General features: G+C 37.3%; 1 protein-coding gene across 1 annotated transcript in view; it reads left to right on the top strand.

The window, feature by feature from the left end:
• Positions 1 to 396: 396 nt before the first annotated feature.
• LOC107748743 (protein sidekick-1-like) overlaps positions 397 to 19,500 on the top strand; it is a gene marked incomplete at its 5' end in the record, with an annotated part of 201,234 nt that continues 182,130 nt past the window's right edge. The window contains 2 exons of the mRNA XM_016563717.1: positions 397 to 503; positions 2,753 to 2,900. Of these exons, the coding sequence (XP_016419203.1) occupies positions 397 to 503; positions 2,753 to 2,900 (255 nt within the window). The remainder of the gene's footprint in view (positions 504 to 2,752; positions 2,901 to 19,500) is intronic.

Raw genomic sequence — 19,500 nt, 5'->3', positions numbered from 1 at the left:
AAACCCCAAAGATCATGCATGATCCTACGCAGACGCTACACAGCGTATTCGGAAATGCCAACCGATTTTAATGCCCCAGCGTTCGCCACCTCTGCTTTTGGTCGAAGTGGCCTTTTGGCTGAAATCTGATATTCGTCGTCATAGCTGGGCATGGAGAGGAGTTCCTGTGTGGCGTTTTGATGTGCTCTGTTCATGCTAATGTGCAAGCTGGCGAAAAAAAGGATAGCCGTGACTGTGAGGGTGAACCTTTTAAACCCCGACCTCTCTAAATGGGAACACATTTGAGTCGAAAATCCTTGAATTTGTTGGCAAATAGCAGGGAACTGTTGTTTTTCCGGCTTTTTTTATCATCCTGGGATGTGAATTAAAGTTGTTGATTCTGTTTCTCTCTCTTAGGTACATCATCTCCTCTCTCAAACGCTCCAATATGGGCGTTTATCAGTGTGTGGTGAGAAACAGGATGGGCGCTCTGCTTCAGAGAAGAGCCGAGATACAAGTGGCATGTGAGTTGATGTAGATCAGATCAGAGCTTTGCATTGTAGTCTGTTCCTGTTCTATGATGTTGTATGACTTCAGACAACTTGTACAGTTCTGGTCAAAATTTTACATATACTTTGCAGTATCTGCAAAATGTTAATAATTTGACCAAAATAAGAGGGATCATACAAAATGCATGTTGTTTTTTATTTAGTGCTGACCTGCATAAGATATTTCCCATGTTTACATGTAGTCCACAGGAGAAAATATTAGTTGAATTTATAAAAATGATACCGTTCAAAAGTTTACATAGTCAAATATGATCTAGTTATTTGAAATATGCAGGCCTTGGTTTTTTACACTATCGTTCAATCCTGGATGATCCCCAGCTTTTTTTTTTTTTTTTTTTAATGATAGTTCATGAGTCCCTTGTTTGTCCTGAACAGTTAAACTGCCCGCTGTTCTTCAGAAAAATCCTTTAGGTTATCCAGCATCTTTTGAGTATTTGAACCCTTTCCAACAATGACTATGATTTTGAGATCCATCTTTTCTCTCTGAGGACGACTGAGGGACTCATACACAACTATTACAAAAGGTTCAAATGGTCACTGATGCTCCGGAAGGAAAAACCGTGCATTAAGAGCCTAGAGGTGAAAACTTTGAACGGAATGAAGACGTGTACATTTTTATTATTTTGCCTAAATATCATATTTGTTCATGTAGTACTGCCCTTCAGAAGCTACAGAAGATACTTACATGTTTCCCAGAAGACTAAATAAGTTGAATTTACACTGATCTTCAAATTCTAAATGTTTACACCTCCTGGATCATCCAGATAACAACACAGTATTAAGAATCAAGTTTGGGGTTTGTATTACTACAATTTAAAGTAACTGTTTTCCATTTTAATATATTAGTAAATGTATTCTTGTGATGACAAAGCTGAATTTTCAGCATCATTACTCCAGTCTTCAGTGTCACATGATCCTTCAGAAATATTTTAAATATTGAGTGAAGACATTATATATATAATTTTATGGTGCGTTTGCATCCTTTCTGAAGCTTAAAACTCCTCAGTTTTAGTAAATGCATGGGGAAAAGGAAAAGACCTGAGTGATACCTCTTAAAAGTTCCCAGTTATGCTTTGAATAAGGCAGGATTTACACTGAATGAAGAAGATGGCTGTGGTAGAAAAGCTGACTTTTTAGGCTTGGTCCTTTACTCTAGCATTTAAAACATGCTCTAAAGGTTCACACTAACCCAGACTGACTGTTCCAGACACTTCAGCATTTCAGCTCAGAAAAACATTCAGCCATGATGGAGTTTTCACAAAATAGGCCATGTTCATGCTAGTGACAATATGAGAAATAATTCTTGGAAGATCAACTTAAATGACATCTTTCCTCATTTACCCAAAACAAACCAGCAGACAAGATTGCTTGTTAGGTGACGTGTGTAATTTCAGCAGCATAGTCCTTTTAAGGCAAATCAGTTTGCTCCATCTTGTTTGATCCATTAGTTTATAGCACAGTTTATGTTTACATTAGTTTATGCCATGATGTAGTGCTGAACACTTATATTATGTGTTACATGTTTAAAAAAAAAAAAACGTTCCCAGCAGAGTGGTAGGAGCAATACAAGTAGTGGATGGGGACCCATTATAAACATACTATGGGGCTGTTGAATGCTTAAATCTGATTGGTTGACATTCTAAGGTGTGCGATTTTTTTTAGGGAAGCGCAGTGCTAAAGTAATTCCAGGCAGCTTAGACTGCATTACATGTCCATATCACCTCACCAAATGATTTCAGTTATTTTAAAACAGCAAAAGAACCAAAACCCACAACAACACTGACCAAGCAAATATATATAGTAAACCACAAGATAAAAACAACAACTTTCACACAGTTCTAACAGTTTTTTCTAAAAATCTGTCAGGTCAGTGCAAGTTTAGCCAGTTTAGGGATATTGTTTACTGGCTGCAGTTGTTTTTGGCTTTTTAAAACCAGAAATAAGAACTTTTAAACACTTTAAATTGATGTGAAAACTGCACCACTGGAATTGTCACCAAATTCAATGTGCTAGACGTTCTTTTGTTCTGCATGGTGATGCAATCTTGTGGTGCTGTGCGTCATGAATAAATGTTTGAATAAATGTTTCTGATTGAATACCTCTGCAGTTTGTACCCAATACTGAATGTATCATCAGGGTTGCTTTGTTTCGTGAAAAGAAGTTCTCCCATGTTTGTAATAAGATCCCTGACTTTCTTCTCACAGATATGGGTGACTTTCTCGACAATGACCAAAGAAAGACAGTGACACTGGGCCGGGCCGCCATCCTAAACTCCCCAGCAGTCAGTTGCTTCCCGCGGCCACAGGTGACATGGTTCAGGGACGGCTACAAGATCATTCCCAGCAACAGAGTGTAAGTAGAGCTTAATTGCTTGTCTAATCTTTAAACCTGAATGCCTGCTCATTAGGAAAGTTCTGGGTGACCCAGCAAAGGTCCCTGTGGCTTGGGGTTCACGTAAGAGATGTAATTACCTTCAGTGTTCACGCTTATTCCCTCTGGGCATCCATTTACCGTGGCCCACACTGGGAAAAAACAGAGAGACACTTCAGCCAGTGATGCAGAAGACATGGATACTGTGCATGACTTTCTTTGAGTGTGTGCGTGAGTGTTTTTCTCCCACTGCCTTGTCACAGAAGTGCAATTAATGCCTGTTCTCGGCCCTTCTTTAATCTTGCTACGGTAGTTCTTCATTGCCTTTTTCTAATTAGCAGCTCTCCCAGGCTGAGATCGAAGAGGCTGATCCGATTCGCTGTTATCAGTCAAGTGTCTTTCATTCCGACGAGACCCAAATAAAATTCCACCACTGAGACACATCTAATGACTCACCTTTCACTCCACGCATATAGCGGTGGGCCCATTTGAGAATTGCATTTCATTCTGGCAGAAGGTGTAATTGAAAAGTAAGCAGGCTAACGCAGGTAAATTTAGAAATAGACTCTGGGTAGTAATGATTTGCATTCGTTCCGTTTGGCTTCGGGCTTGGATTGATTTGTTACGTCGACGTTCAGGCAGTTTTATTTTCAATGAAAACACTCAAAGTGAGCTGCAGAACTGTGGTCGTGGTTCTGTGATTCTATTTGCACCTGGAATTATTATACATCTCGTTGAGCCGATCACATGTGGACAACCAATCACCATGTGTGATCCAATCAGTCATGCTTCATGAGTAGTCAGAAATGCATGGGACCAAATCACATTTGTTGTGTAAATGCTAATCTATCATGAACAGTTTGCCCTGCCCATTGAGTTCAGTAAGAGATGTTTTTTTTTTTTTGAAAGAAATTAATACTTTTATTTAGCAAGGAAGCATTGAATTTATCAAAAGTGACAGTAAGATATTTATAATGTTGCTAAAAATCAGTTTCAAATAAATGCTGTTCTTTTGAACTTTCTATTCATCAAAAGTATTCTGTTCTATTCCACAACAATATTAAAGAGCGTACTGTTTGCACATTGATAATAAATGTTTCTTGAGCAGCGAAACAGCATATGTAACCCTGGACCACAAAACCAGTCATAAGGGTCCATTTTTAGAAACTGAGATTTATAAAGCTGAATGAATAAGCTTTCCATTGATGTATGGTTTGTTGGGATAGGACAATATTTGGCCGAGATACAACTATTTGAAAATCTGGAATCTGAGGGTGCAAAAAAAATCAACATATTGAGAAAATCGCCTTTAAAGATCTTAGCAATGCATATTACTAATCAAAAATTAAGTTTTAATATATTTACAGTAGGAAATGTATAAAATGGAACATGTTCTTTATCACTTAATATCCTAATGATTTTTGGCATAGAAGAAAAATCTATAATTTTGACCCATACAATCTATTGTATGGGTCTGTGGACGATGCAGTCAACATGGGACTGCATTATGTTCTGCAACATCTAGACAGACCAGGGACTTATGTGAGGATCCTGTTCGTGGACTTCAACTCGGCCTTTAACACTATCATCCCAAACCTCCTCCTACCCAAACTAACTCAGCTCTCTGTGCCCACCTCCATCTGTCAGTGGATCAACAGCTTCCTGACAGACAGACAGCAGCTAGGGAGGCTGGGAAAATACACATTCAGCACCCGTATAATCAGCACTGGAGCTCCTCAGGGCTGCGTCCTCTCCCCACTGCTCTTCTCCCTGTACACCAACGACTGCACCTCTAAAGACCCCTCTGTCAAGCTCCTGAAGTTTGCAGACGACACCACACTCATCGGCCTCATTCAGGACGGTGACGAGTCTGCTTACAGACAGGAGGTTAAAGAGCTGGCTGTCTGGTGCAGTCTCAACAACCTGGAGCTCAACACGCTCAAAACTGTGGAGATGATCACGGACTTCAGGAGAAACCCCCCTGCACTCCCCCCACTCACCATCATCACTGTGATATTAGAATGATTTCTGAAGGATCATGTGACACTGAAGACTGGAGTAATGATGCTGAATATTCAGCTTTGCCATCACAGGAATGAATTACATTTTAAAATATATTACAATAGAAAACAATTATTTTAAATTGTAGTAATATTTCACAATATTACTGTTTTTACTGTATTTTTGATCAAATAAATGCAGGCTTGGTGAGCATAAGAAACTCCTTTCAAAAACATCTAAGAGCTTTTGAGATATACTCTCATATATAACATAATTTAAAGCACAGACCGATGGTCCCAATATGGTCCCAAAATATAAACCCAATATGGTACAGAAATGAATGGATAAAGAGTCAATCATTTGGTTATTGATTTTGTATTAGCTGGGAGAGCCTGAACTATTTATTTATTTATTTATTTTTGCCTGAGCTGGGCTTAAGAAGCACAATTTATGATACCATTGTTATTGGATTTTGTTCCTGATTTGAAATATTTTATTTAAATGTAATTTCAAAAAGAAATTACATAGAATGCAATACTTTCCCAATGAACTGCAATTGCAAGTCTGGAAATTGCTGCAGAGCTGTTACAAAAATGGCCGGCCAATGAACTGGCTTGCTTTACAGGAACTTTCTGGAAAGTGAATAACCGTCAACGACTCCCAGACCATCAGATTTTGAACATATGTAGTTTTACGCATATAACTTGTGTTCTTCTGAAGTAAAAATGTGCATTGGATTGAAAGACATGTTGGAAGGTGGATATATATATATGGGCTCTTTGTAGATGTAGTTAAGGCAGTTGGCTACACGCCAGCTCAATAATTGGACCGGTGCACTGCTCTCCTGCCAGTGCTTTGACAGAATATTGCATCATGACAGAAAGCAGGGGCACATACATAAAATCAATATGCCACTGCTGACAATGTTCTCTGCCGCATATATGCAACCGAGGGAATCTGTACCCTTGGGAGCCTGGCGGTCTTCCCAGACAGCGCTGCTGCTTTGACCCTATACGCAGCCCAGCTGGTGTCTGCGGCATCCAGACTCGAACCCAGAAGCTCACCCAGCCCAGAGGATGGCAGACTAATATCAAGCAATCATACATCCAGCCAAGCCCATTAGCGCACTATTGGATGTGATGTCACATCCTTAATTGTTCTGTGGCAGCGGCTGAAGCAATGCAATCAGCTTAGCCATTTAAACTGGCACTATGTGTTACTGGGCAAAATCCCCAGGATGGACTTTGGGAAATTGGGCTGTACTTCATAAGCACTTGACTGGCACGGTCATTACATTAACTGCCCTTGTAGGATCAAAGTTTATCTATGTGCTAGGATCTACGACCCTGATTCAATATTAACATGGATAAACATGCCGCAGCATAAATCTGTTTGTGAGTCTCGTATGATGTTTCCTTCACAGAACTGATAAATGCTGCTTTGCAAAACACTAATGTTCCTCTACAAAGAGTGGAGTGGAGGAAATCAATGGTTCTTTGTTGAGATGCCCTCATAAGGCTTAATATGCTCAGTACAGACATATAAACTAGTTTGATCAATGGAAAGAAGTACCCAAAATAACAATATGATAAGATAATGATACCAACATGGACTGCAGTCATTCTGCTCTGGAGATTCTGAGCGGTCAACTAGCAGACTATTTCTGTCATATTTGCTGTTTTTTTTTGCATTTGATTAATCAAAGTGATGTAGACCAGATTTTCAACACTAAAATATACAGTGGCCTATTAAAGTATTATAGTACTATGATTAAAAATAGTAGGGTAAGACTGGGTAATTTGCCCCCCGGACTGCACAAAATCTCATCTCAGTACTTTTGATGAATGGCTACACTATTTTTAATTTTGTCATTTCATCTGAATATCAACATTTGTGAGATTTAGTCAGCTGAAACAGTTATTGATCTAATTTTGTGCCCGTGAAAAATAGTGATCTATGACAACGTATTATGTTGAATATCAAAGTTTTATGTGTCTGCTTGTTAATTGGAAATTTATTAACACATCAGTGGTTTTAGACACGTGGAGTAAAAATTATAGTTTTGGTTTTGAAGTGAAAAGCTAAAATTAGACCCTCTCAGGGTCTAATGTAAGAATGCCCTCCCAGAATTGGCACAGAAGGCCTCAAGTTAGTTAGTTGTCACTAATGTTATTATTTTTTCATTTAATGCTTGTTGTAATTAATGGGATAATTAGTCAAAATTTTCATGAATTAGAAGTACATTTCAGAAATATTTCATGATATGGAGCTATATCTTTTCTCAAGAACTAACTTTTCTAACTATTCTCAGCTTTTTTTTTTTTTTGGCAATTACTTGTAACCCAGGTGATTTTTAGTAAATGTGTGAAGTCCTTCATATTATCAATGGACATGGATCATTGAAGGTGTGATCACACTTGACTTTGCTCTTCATTCACCTTCATTTATATGCATGCAAATATGGGAGTAGAGTGGAAACGAATGCAAAAAGGTTTCATGTTTTCTTGTGTACCAAAGTTCAAGGTGGTGAATTCTGACCTTCATATCTGCATAACTGACCAACAGAGCATCTAAACACCACAGATGGACTCAGACTGGTATGGTTTGTGTTGTTGTGGTAGAGCAGATAATATACAGCACCACTCAGTTTTTTCAAAATTTTTGTCTTTTTTTTTGTGAAAGACATTATTACTTAAAATTAATATTAAACTCAGTGGCTGTCTTCAACATTGATAACAGTAAGAAATGTTTCTAGAGCAGCAAATCAGCATATTAGAATGATTTCTGAAGGATCATGTGACACTAAAGACTGGAGTAATGATGCTGAAAATTCAGCTTTGATCACAGGAATACATTATATTTTAAAATATACTAAAATTGAAAACCATAATAATATTTCACAGTATTGCTGTTCTTACTGTATTTTTAGTCAAATAAATTCAGCATTGGTGGACATAAAAGACTTATTTCAAAAACATTTTAAAAAATCTTACCAAGCACAAACGTTTGAACAGTAGTGTATTCTAACATGTTAAGTTTGTTATTATTTATATATTATTTATTATTTGTTAAAAACATAAGTCCTAGACCATGACATAATATCATGTTACTCATATTTGTTGCAGGGACTGAAGTAATTTCAATGCTCAGAGCCTGGCATGAGCGCACAAGCTGAACAATATTTCTGTTGTTTATCATTCGAAACCTAACAAATGTCTTTTTTGTGCAACATTTTACTTGGAAAATGATATTGTGCCATCCCTCTTTAAAATAAATGCTGGCTGATTTGATATTTCGTATCGAGCGCAATCACACATGCATATTTACGTGAGTGGCTTGAGTGTCCAAAACGACTTTGTGGCCGCAGCAACTTTTCATTCATTCTCAAGTTGTCCATTTGAAATTCCAGTGTGAAAATGCATCTCATTGAAATGTGGAAAGCAGAGGCACCACTCAGTGAAAGCAGCTTGAGGCGGTCATATTTATTTCAGTACGGCTTCATTGCAAATGCTCGTTTCCTTTGCCCTGCAGATCTTTGTTTTCTCGCAATCAGCATTATGAATCGTTGAGCTATGTAGTCAATATATTAATCCAACTCTGTTTGATCGCCCGTTGAACATTCCCTAAAGAAAAGAGATTTTTAGTAACTTCATCACACGCCGCTGTGCAGTATTTCAGTGTTATTATTTCTTGAGCTCTGTGTTTTCTGGTTTCAGTTTTTCCGTGGCCTCAGAAACGTCCCTTTGGTCTGTTAATGTAGCATGAAATAAGCGGCCGTGTGGACGGGCGATGCTGCTCTGTGTGATTCCTATTGCATCCGTGTGCTGAGGGATAACTGTGCCGCAATCCAAATGGTGCACAATTTTTTTTTTTTACTCCTCTTCTGTGTGGCTACGGCTTCTCCTTCCCCATCTCCCCTAGTTTTTTTGGTCGTCTTTTCTTCTCTTTGAGCCACACAAAGTTGTTAAAGCAGAGAGGTCCAGAGGTGAATGCCAACACAGGGGAGGACAGCGAAGCACGGGCCTTTGAAAGTCACTCTTATTGTTCCACACTGGCTTCCCCTTTAGACAGCATGAAACTTTCATGATGGTGATAATTACCTCATTGGTGAGAAGTGCTTTCTGTTGCCACTGCAGATGAAAGTAGCAGGTTGGAAATAAGATATTGTGTCTACCTCTCATCGCTTTGTCCTTGCAGCCTCCTCTACCTTGCTGAATTCTTCATCCTTCATTATTTGAGATCTTTGATGTTTCCACCCATTACGAGCTATTCAGGCTCCCATCACGCTCAGCGCATAAAACGGCTTCCACGCTAGACTCATCCCGAGTACCACCAGCAAGAAACCAGACAATAAAGGAAGTGCTCACAGGAAGCCGATTATTTTCTTCTGTACAAGCAACAGGGCTGTGGTGTTTGTGTGGTGACAGCAATAGCAGCCATGTGCTGGGTTTCTGCTCTGCCATATGTGAATCTCTTTTTTCGTCAAGCGACTTGACAGCCCCCAGACTCCTGCATGTTTTGCCACTTTAGTGCACCAAATTACACTTGCCACAAGGTACCTGTATTTTCAACTAGTAAAACTGATTACTGTTTACTTGTCTGAAAGAGTCACTGGTCCCAAAACTTTTCAAATATACTGTTTTATTTCAGTAGAGTTTGAGCAAATAGTGATATAATAATAATAATTATTATTATTATTTAGATTGCAATCTTATTATACTATAATAATTTATAATTAATTTTCTATTTTGACATTTTGGCACATTATTTGAAATTGAAACATTGAAACAAGCTTGGCAAATAATTTATTATTAGTAGTAGTAGTAGTAGTAGTAGTATTTTTGCAATTTTTGCATTTATTTCATTGTTTCCATTATTTATTTACATTTTTATCCTGATATTAGCTAATTAATGAAACATTTCTGCTGTATCTTATAGGTGATTTAACATTGAAACATGAGCTTGGCAAAGGTTACTATAATAGGAATTATAGCAAGAACAAATTGTATTATTATTATTATTATTATTATTATTATTGGATTAAATGTAATCTTATGCTGTAATGCATTTTTGTATTTATTTCATTGTTTCAATTATGCATGAGTTTGGTAAAGAATTATGATAAGAAGAATAATGTATTATTATTATTATTATTATTATTATTATATTGCATTTATTTAATTGTTTCAGTTATTTATTTACATTTTTATCCTGATATTAGCTAATTAATGAAACATTTTTTGTTGTATATTATAGGTAATTTAACATTGAAACATGGGCTTGGCAAAGGTTATTTGATAGGAATTATATCAAGAACACATTTTATTATTAGTAGTAGTAGTCGTAGTAGTAGTAGTGGTAGTAGTAGTATTAGTGTTATTATTAATATTATTTAGATTTAATGCAAACGTATTATACAATAATACATTTTTGTATTTATTCAGTTAATAATAGTTTCAAATATTTATTAAAATTGTAGCCTGATATAAGATAATTGATAATTTTTTTTTTGTCAAATCTTCTAGCTCATTTGACATGCTATTGAAACAAAGAATTTTAGGCTATTTCTGGCTTTTTTTTCCATGCACGTAAGTAGGACCTGACTAGAAAATAGCATTACAACACGACTAGATCAGAATCAGAATGAGCTTTATTGCCAGGTATGTTTACACATACGAGGAATTTGTTTTCGTGACAGAAGCTTCCACAGTGTAACAGAATGACAGTGACAGAACAAAAAAACACAGATAATAAAAAATTAAAATAAATAAAAAATAAGGAAAATAAATAAGGAATAAAAAATATACAAATCGACAATTGTATGTAATTACTGTCTCTGGTGGGACATGTGATGTGCTGTCTGTATTTTGGCAGTTCACGGGAGAGATTTGCTTTATTAAAGTCCCCGAGAATGATTAAAACAGAGTCCGGGTGTTGTTGTTCTGTGTCTGTGATCAGATCAGCGAGTTTCTGTAAAGCGGTGCTCACGTGTGCTTGCGGAGGAATGTACACACTTACGAGAATGAACGAGCAAAACTCCCGTGGCGAGTAGAAAGGCTTACAGTTAATGAAGAGCACTTCTAGATCTGAACAGCACATCTTCTTTAACACAGTTACATCTGTACACTACCTCTCATTGATGTAAAAGCATGTTCCACCACCGCGTGATTTCCCCGTTGATTTTGCGTCGTGATCCACTCTGAACAGCTGAAAGCCCTGGAGACTCAACGCGCTGTCCTGAATGGCGTCTTTCAGCCAGGTTTCCGTGAAACACAGAGCAGCAGAGTTTGAAAAATCCTTATTTGTCCGGGAGAGCAGAAGGAGCTCGTCCGTTTTGTTGGGTAGAGAGCGGAGGTTCGCCAGATGGATGCTAGGCAACGGCGTCCTGAATCTGCGCTGCCTTAGCTTCACGAGCGCGCCGGCTCGCCTCCCCCTTCTGCGCGTCCTGAAGCGCTTGATCAGCGCCGCAGCTCCCCCGACTACAATGTCCAGCAATTCGTCTCTGGTGAAACTGATTGCAGGGATATAACTAAAGACAGGACAAACAAAAACATAAAAACAACTGCGGAGCATGCCACGGAGGCAGCCATCAGCGTCGGCGCCATCGCGAATTGTCTAATAGCATTGATAATAGCTTTGATAATAACATTACAAAGAGCTGCTGAGTGGACTGATGTGCTTAAAAAGGGCTTTAGCAAAATCAGAAACTGCCAAGGAAGCCATTTTCTAGCTTTTTGGAGTCTGAATTCCAGGAATATGTTCTCCTGAAAAGAATGAGATATCAGATTTGTTCTGAGCTGAACTGTGCCGGTAATGTGTTTGTGATTTGCTGTTATTATTTCAAATCACGTTAGCTAGCTTTTTTCAACTGTTTGTCATCATTCCTTGCACTCCTCTCCACAGGTAGTAAATGATGTGTTAGACAAATGTAATCAGGAGCAGATGACAAGACTGAGAAATATGTCTCTGTCCTGTCACTCACGGGAGGGTTCGAGCCCTTGCCCTTTGCTCATATTCTCGCCGAATGGACACGTCCATTTTGAATCAATGTGGTTTGGCTCTGAGGAGTCAACTGAAAAATGACGTAGGCTTGGCTAATTCGATAGAGGCCGTTTATGTGGCCTGGTTTTAATACACCTGCTGGCTGCTAGGGCCCCTTTATGAAGTTAATTATTGAGAGCCATCATCTGTCAATTGGGGCGTCTGTGGGGTGAGCCTGTTCTAGCCCAGGGCTTCTGCCCACATTTGTCTTCATCCACTCCCTCCTTCACTCTTAAATAAATTAGTCTGTTGTCACTGCTAAAGCAGAGACCCAGTGAATCCAGTCAAGGCACTTTCCACGAGTAGGGTACTGGGTTTGGTGCCCCAGTACTTTTGTTTGTGAGCATTACAGGCACAAATCTCTCTCTCTCTCTCTCTCTCTCGTAACAGCTGTTAGGTATGTTTGTTTAAATTATTATAAAATTAACCCTGTGTAAAAAGTAGCAGGTTTTAAATAACAAATGCATTCTTATGATTTTGGACTGCCCCATCTTAGAGATCTTCTTTACTGTATTCAACAATGAAAATGTCATAAATCTGTTTATTAAATATTATTCATAAAATTTAACTGTGTTTCACTTTTTATGTGAAACCAGCTTATTTTAGACTAAATTTGGGCTTAAAATAAAAGTAAATTAGGCTTAATTACTTTATTGTCATTTTTATTTTGTGTTTATTGACATTTTTTATCTATAAATGTTGAATTTAATTTTAAATCACAAATTTGTATTAAATCTATATTGCTAAAACATTTTACAAACATATTATCTAACTATTATGCAATTATAAAATTATTCCTGCATGAAAAGTAGCAGGTTTTAAACAGCAAATGTTTGCGTTTTTATGATTTTTGGCCTTTCCCCTCTCAGATATCTTCTTACTGTATCCAACAATGAAAGTATCATAAATCTGTTTTTTATTAATAAAATATTTAACTGTGTTCCACTTTTTACATGAAAGACTGGTGATTATTTTAGACTAAATTTGGGTTTCAAATTAAAGTAAATTAGGTTCAATTTCTTTCTTTTCCTTTCTTGTCATTTTATTTTTTGTTTTTTGTCTTTGTATTTATTGCCATTTTTATTTTTTATTTATAAATGTTTATTTTTCCAATTTAATTTTGTATTAAATTCAGATTTCTAAAATATTATGCAAAAATATTATACAACTATTATACCATATTCTGGAATGAAAAGCAGTAGGATTTAAACTACATTTTTATGATTTTTGGCCTTTCGTATCTCCGATACGTTCTTTACTATATCCAACGATGAAAATGTCATAATGTAATAAATGTGTTTTTAATTCATATAATATTTAACTACTTCATATGTGCAATGTGTCCTACCTTTAACAGTTTAATCTAGGATACAAATGAATAATATATTCAGTAGTTTGAGGTTAACAACAACCTTTTCTGAGGATACACACCTCGCTCCCTTCATGGATTAAACATTTTCTTTCACTGACCAAGTTTCTTGAGGTTCCAAAGCAGATTTTTGCCTCCTGTATGGCACTGAGTCACCTACAGGAGCACTGTCAGAATCCATTTGAAAGTTGTTTTTGATTAAAGCATCTTTCAGGCCTGTGGTGTCTGCTGAAAGTAGCTGGTAGAGTTACAGTCGGTCTCAGTCACAATGGTGGCAGGATGCCACTGAGTGACAATCAACCATGAAAGGAGCCTGAGCTCGGAAGAGCCGTCTCTGCTTTCAAACCTCTGACGGTGAAATAATGCAGCTGGAGGAAGAGGACACAGAATGTCAAATCAGACATCAGAACATATAGCACTCATCCTGCAGACTGGAGAGATGCTGCTGCGCTCCTTTCAGTAAACAAGAGGAAAATAGATGCAAGTAGCAGACAAGAAAAAAAGTAAATTAAGGGCCTGTCCTGATCTCATGTGTACGGCCTCCCTCACGCCCACTAGGAAGCTTGTTAGACACCAATAAAGAAAAGTTTGGACTGCTCACAGGCGTATTTGAGAGCAATTGGTGTGTGTCTGCTTACTGGCAGCTCTGTTGGACCTGAAGTGTGATTAAATGTTGCTAAAGAATTATCATTGACTCCAATTACACATTAATCAGGACCGGTATCGAGCCGAAACACGGATGATAGATAATTGCCTTTTCACAGGCTATTCCAGAGAAGTTGTCGGATTACACATTAAAATAAAGAAGAAATGCCACCACTAAGGTGCATTATTGAGCAATTGCTAAATTGACCGGAATCCTGAGAATGCAGAGAAATTAAATTTTCGTGATTGATTGGACTGAAAATATGGAAAGAATTGTCTCATGATCCCATGACACTTGCATATAGCGAAGGCTGGAGCTTGGCATTGTAACAGGAATGACTCTCTGTAGCCCTATTTGGGCTGTAATTGTTTTACATGTTGACATGATGCAATTTCAGCATTAATAGATGTTAGTCAGTGATTTTATTGCCTTTTTTCCTCCCTCTTACCACCCAGGAGAAATTCCTGGATGAATTACCTACTGCTTTTTGACAAACACTGTGATCATGTGGTAATTGTATTCCTGATCGATTTGTCATCTCTGAGTTTGCATAGAGTAATTGGCCCAAAAGTCAATCCAAATGCATGTTTTATTATGGAGGAGCCAAGTAAAATGCCATATTTTTGCCCGCTGGACTTTTGGAAATGATACTCCCTAAAAACACATTGTATATAAAAACACACTGTAGATTTTATATGCATAACAGGAGAATTGTGTATTTTTCCATATGTACATTGTGCAGTAATATTGTGAAATATTATTACAATTTAAATGAACTTAACTCTGTTAATATATTTTCAAATGTAGTTTATTCCTGTGATGGCAAAGCTGAAATTTCAGCATCATTACTCCAGTCTTCAGTCTCACATGATCCTTCAGAAATCAATGTAATATGCTGATTTACAGCTCAAGAAACATTTATTATTATTATAAATGTTGAAAACAGTTGTGCTGTTTAATATCTATATTTTTATATTTATTGGTAAATGAGTACACTAGCTTTAAAAAAAAATGTACTAGGTTGAAAATTGATAGTAAAAGATTACTGAGGCTTAGTTGTAGGGCTGGGTAAAAAATATCGATATCTCGATATAAATCGATTCTCTTTTTTACGGAACGATTTGAAGTAGAAATATTATTATGTAATTGTAACTTTATTATTTTAAAAACTTCATTGTGTAATTTTAACATTGTATGCTATAGCTTACAAATCAGTCATTTTTAACCTTCAATATTATAGTAATGTAGTACCAAATGACTCTCATGTAGATTTTACAGTATTAGTTGAGAGATTTTTTTTCCTTGAGAAAATTTGGCAAGTACTGTACCTGATATGTATCCAAAATAATCGATATTGAATCTAATCGAATCGGTAATCGAATCGAATCGAAAGCTTGTGAATGAGAATCGAATCGTGAAATTTGTGCCAAAACCCAGCCCTACTTAGTTGTAATTTCTGCAAAATTGATATTGATGAGTCAGTCTTTGTTTACGTGATGATAGTTTTTAAAATATAATATTCATGTTTTGGATTATTATGTTTTATGAGTATGAAAATTAATGTTTGATGAAAGTTTCAAGTTTTTTTTTTTCAAAATTTTTAATCATAATAAAAATCAGTCCGACTAGTGCTTTTAGCTGTAGTTGAAATGTCTGCTTTTCAAAAAGCATCTCACAAGTCACTACAGATTATGCCTAGTTCACTACCCGCATTGAGCACACTGGCTAGACGTGTGAACGAAAGAGACGTTCTGTGTTTGCTGGAAAAAATGAAAAGGAAGGTATCTATCTTCAGCATGTTTATCCCTTATCCTGCTTTTCACTGAGCGACCAGCTCTGTCAGTCAATCCTTTTATGTGGCGCACTCTCGCTCAGCCCCCATTTCATGTCAGAAGACACTCACGCCCATCTCTGCGATGGCGGGCGACAGAAGTGTGTGGGTAGACAGAAAGCAATCTGTTCTGAAAAGGAAGATCAAGCTCAAGATTTCATGTGTGACATATTGAAACACTCCAATGTGTCGCAGGGACGGCGTGTTTGGCGGTGTGCAGCCGCAGACAGTGACCCAGAGTTCATTGTGATGAGGCGGATTAATGTAGTCCTAAAGACGACTGTGGAAATGTCAACGTATTATGAAGAGCTGACTTTTCTCCAACTGAAATCTCATCTGCGCAATTAGTTACCTGTTGAAAGCATAATTCACTTCTGGAAAATAGAGAGTGTCCATCTATCTTGACAGTGCAGCCATTTGACTTTCATTGCAAATAATACAGTTGCTAAGAGTGTATGTGCTTTGTGATGGCCTTTCAGCCTTTTAACAAGGAGTCCATTACCACTCACAGCATTAAAAAACGACCTATTCACCTCTCTAAATTGAGAAGAAAAAACCCCACCATCTTTAATTTTGAAGAATGGGATATTTTGGGAAACCAATGGCCCGGCCTTACCTGATTCTGCATTAACTATTAAGTATTGCAATTAATTCCCTGATCCATTTGTCATGCAAATAGACCAGTGAATAATGCATACGTTTCGGCTCATAAATAACTAATTTAAGCAATTGCAAAGCGCTTTTTAAGATAAATATAATTAAAGGTCAATAGCGATTACATAAACACAGTGAACTTTTAACATGTTTAAATGGCAAATCTATGTCTGTTTGCTAGATCGGATGAGAAGCAAAGTACAAAAAAAATAACTTTTCATTTCTGCTAATTGGTTCCAGACACAGTTTTTCACTCCAGGCCGCTGGAAATACCTGTTTAGCTTTGCATCGCAAGGCTTTTAAGTCTTAACGTGCTTACCAAAGCGTAGGTTAGCTGGAGGCCGACTTCCAGGCAATCAATTTTATAACTGAATTAGAGTGAATGCTACAGCAGATTTTGACACACAGGGTTGTTGTGTCTGTCCATCTGTCGCGCCGCGGCGGTTCTGCCGGAGCAGGAAAAGAAGTCATATCCTGCGGTGTCCAAAGCTGCTAGATAGATCAAGACTCACGGCTCGTGCACCTGAATACTGCCATTCGATGGCTACAGGCCAGCCGTGCTGTCTTGAGCTCTGAGCTTTGAGCTTGTAATCAGTCTTCCCCGTGTATTTCAGAGTGAAACGCTCTACGCTGTCCTCTAAGCCAGCGGCTCTCAAACGGGAGGCCAGGGAACACTAGGGGGCCTCAGCAAACGTCCAAGAGGCCACAGGATGACTGAATTATTCAAATTATCATTATTAAATATCCTTGTGATTATTATTGTAGTTAATTATTAAATGTAAACTTAAATTGTACTTTTTTCCCTCTTTAGTTCACTCCAAAATGAAAATTTGCTTAAAAAAAAAAATTGACTCACTCTTCGGCCATCCAAGATGTAGATGAGTTTGTTTCTTCATCTGAACAGATTTGGAGAAAATCACTTGTAGAACTGTTTTGGACCATTTTCGCTTGTAAACGGTGTTTGATCTGTGCATATTTCTCTCCTGATTCAGATTAGAATTCACTAGAGAAACCAATATTATTCATAGAGGACTCGTATTTTAGCTGGAAGCAATGGTTTGAAGTAAAAAAAAAGGCTTAATGATGGATTTGTTTCTTACAAACATTAAGACGTTAATTGATAGACTGTAATTGTATGGATTACTTGTGGATTATTGTGTTGTTTTTATCAACTGTTTGGACTCTCATTCTGACGGCACCCATTCACTGCAGAAGAACGACTGGTGAGCAAGTGATGTAATGCTGAATTTCTCTAAATCTCTAATGATGAAGAATCAAACTCATCTACATCTTGGATGGTGTGAAAGTGACTACATTTTTAGCATTTTTGGGTGAACTATTCGTTTAAAGAACATATAGGTCTGTCTGTCTGTCTGTGATTCCATCCATTCATCCATCCATCCATCCATGAGTTAGCATGCGCTTGGCTAATGCACCTTGGCACTAACTGCGATAAAAGAAGCGATTTAAACACGTACGTTTTAGCAGTACAAACATTTTGCTACTTTTCATTTAAATGTTCAGTGTACAGACTTAATGACCTCATAAGTCAGGGACTTTAATCTACTTTATAAGCGGTTAAGTGACTATTGCACTCGGGTTCATTTGAGTTGCAATACAAACAAAGCAATATGTTACATGCGCGCCGCAATTAGCGAGTTGCTTTTACTAAGAGCGCTGTAATTCTTTTTAATCCTGTACATTTGCTCAAGGTTGCTGCTCTCTCGCTGTGTGTATTGTGCCGCTAACAGGGAACAAGCATCTGTCTGTATCATTGGCTGGTTGTTGTGCAATGCTTCGGAAGAAACCCACATTCCCACCTCCTGTTGACTTTGTGCATCTAACGACTTAGTATAAAATTAAGTAGCACCGCAACGGTTTTTGGGCTGCTCTGTTGGCAAGTCAAGACAAGCCTGGCAGAGTACACCCATTATCAGTTTCTCTGCTCTTGCTACTTTTAAGTGTACTAGCGCAGTGAAGTTAGCATCTTAGTGGTGATGCGGTCAGGGAATTCTGTCTGCAATTTTCTAAATATGTCATTGGTGTGATAAGCGCTCACTTCTGCGAGTCGCAAGGGAAAAAACAGTTCACGCTCCAAACCTTTAATTACATGTTTGGTGATGGTAATGTGCAAAGATTACACTAATTTCAGTAAACACTGTTTTTCATGTTGGTGCAGGCTAAATGGCTTTTTTTGGGACAGATCTAATTATCACTTGCGTTGCCCAAGTCCCACAAAAGAAGGTGTTGTCCAATAATGCACTTGGCAAGACAAAGCAATGTATTTTTCAGTTTAGATGAGCGTCTCTTCTGAACTCAATGCAATGCTTACTTCTTTTTGTGTGGGGGGACATTTAAAGATTGTAAATAAAGTCTTTTTGAGAAGGCTGAAGGGAAGTTTCTCTCTGGTGAGTGAAACTAGGTCATGTTTGCTGAGCACTTGCCTGTATGGAGGATTAAATTAAATTAGGGTGAAGAAATTTGCAGAGGTATTGCAATTTTTGGTGATATGGTACTTTTGAAATATGGGACTGAAGAATACAGAAGCTGAAAAATATACAGACTTGAATCATCTAATAAGCTTGAAGCTCATGATGTATGCATTTTCTGCTTTGACTAGATTTTGTTGTCTAGAATGATTTATTTGATCTGATTGGGTCTTGAATGTGTGCCTCAAAAACTGAGAGACAGACACTTTAAATACTGATCTTCTGTATGAAGTTTGCCTACACGGTTTCACTGCAAAAAGACAAAGAACCTTATATTATTGGAAATATATTACAATAAATCATATTATAATTGTCTGTGACTTCATATTAAAATAAATAAATAACAACAATTAATTTTAGTTAATATGAAAACATAAATACATTGAATTATTAATAATATAAAACATAATATTTTTCTGTTTTCTATTGTGAATGCTTTAATAGTAATGTCAGTTTTAGAGGCTACTTAGGGACATTCAATTATGATTTACCCACATATTATGCTATTAGAAAAAGCCTTAGGTTTATTTCACCTGCATTTTCATTTAGTT

Source organism: Sinocyclocheilus rhinocerous, unplaced genomic scaffold (assembly GCF_001515625.1).
Source record: "Sinocyclocheilus rhinocerous isolate Xijiao unplaced genomic scaffold, SAMN03320098_v1.1 scaffold3266, whole genome shotgun sequence".
Classification (NCBI taxonomy): Eukaryota; Metazoa; Chordata; class Actinopteri; order Cypriniformes; family Cyprinidae; genus Sinocyclocheilus; species Sinocyclocheilus rhinocerous.
This window is presented reverse-complemented; position numbering and strand designations above follow the sequence as displayed.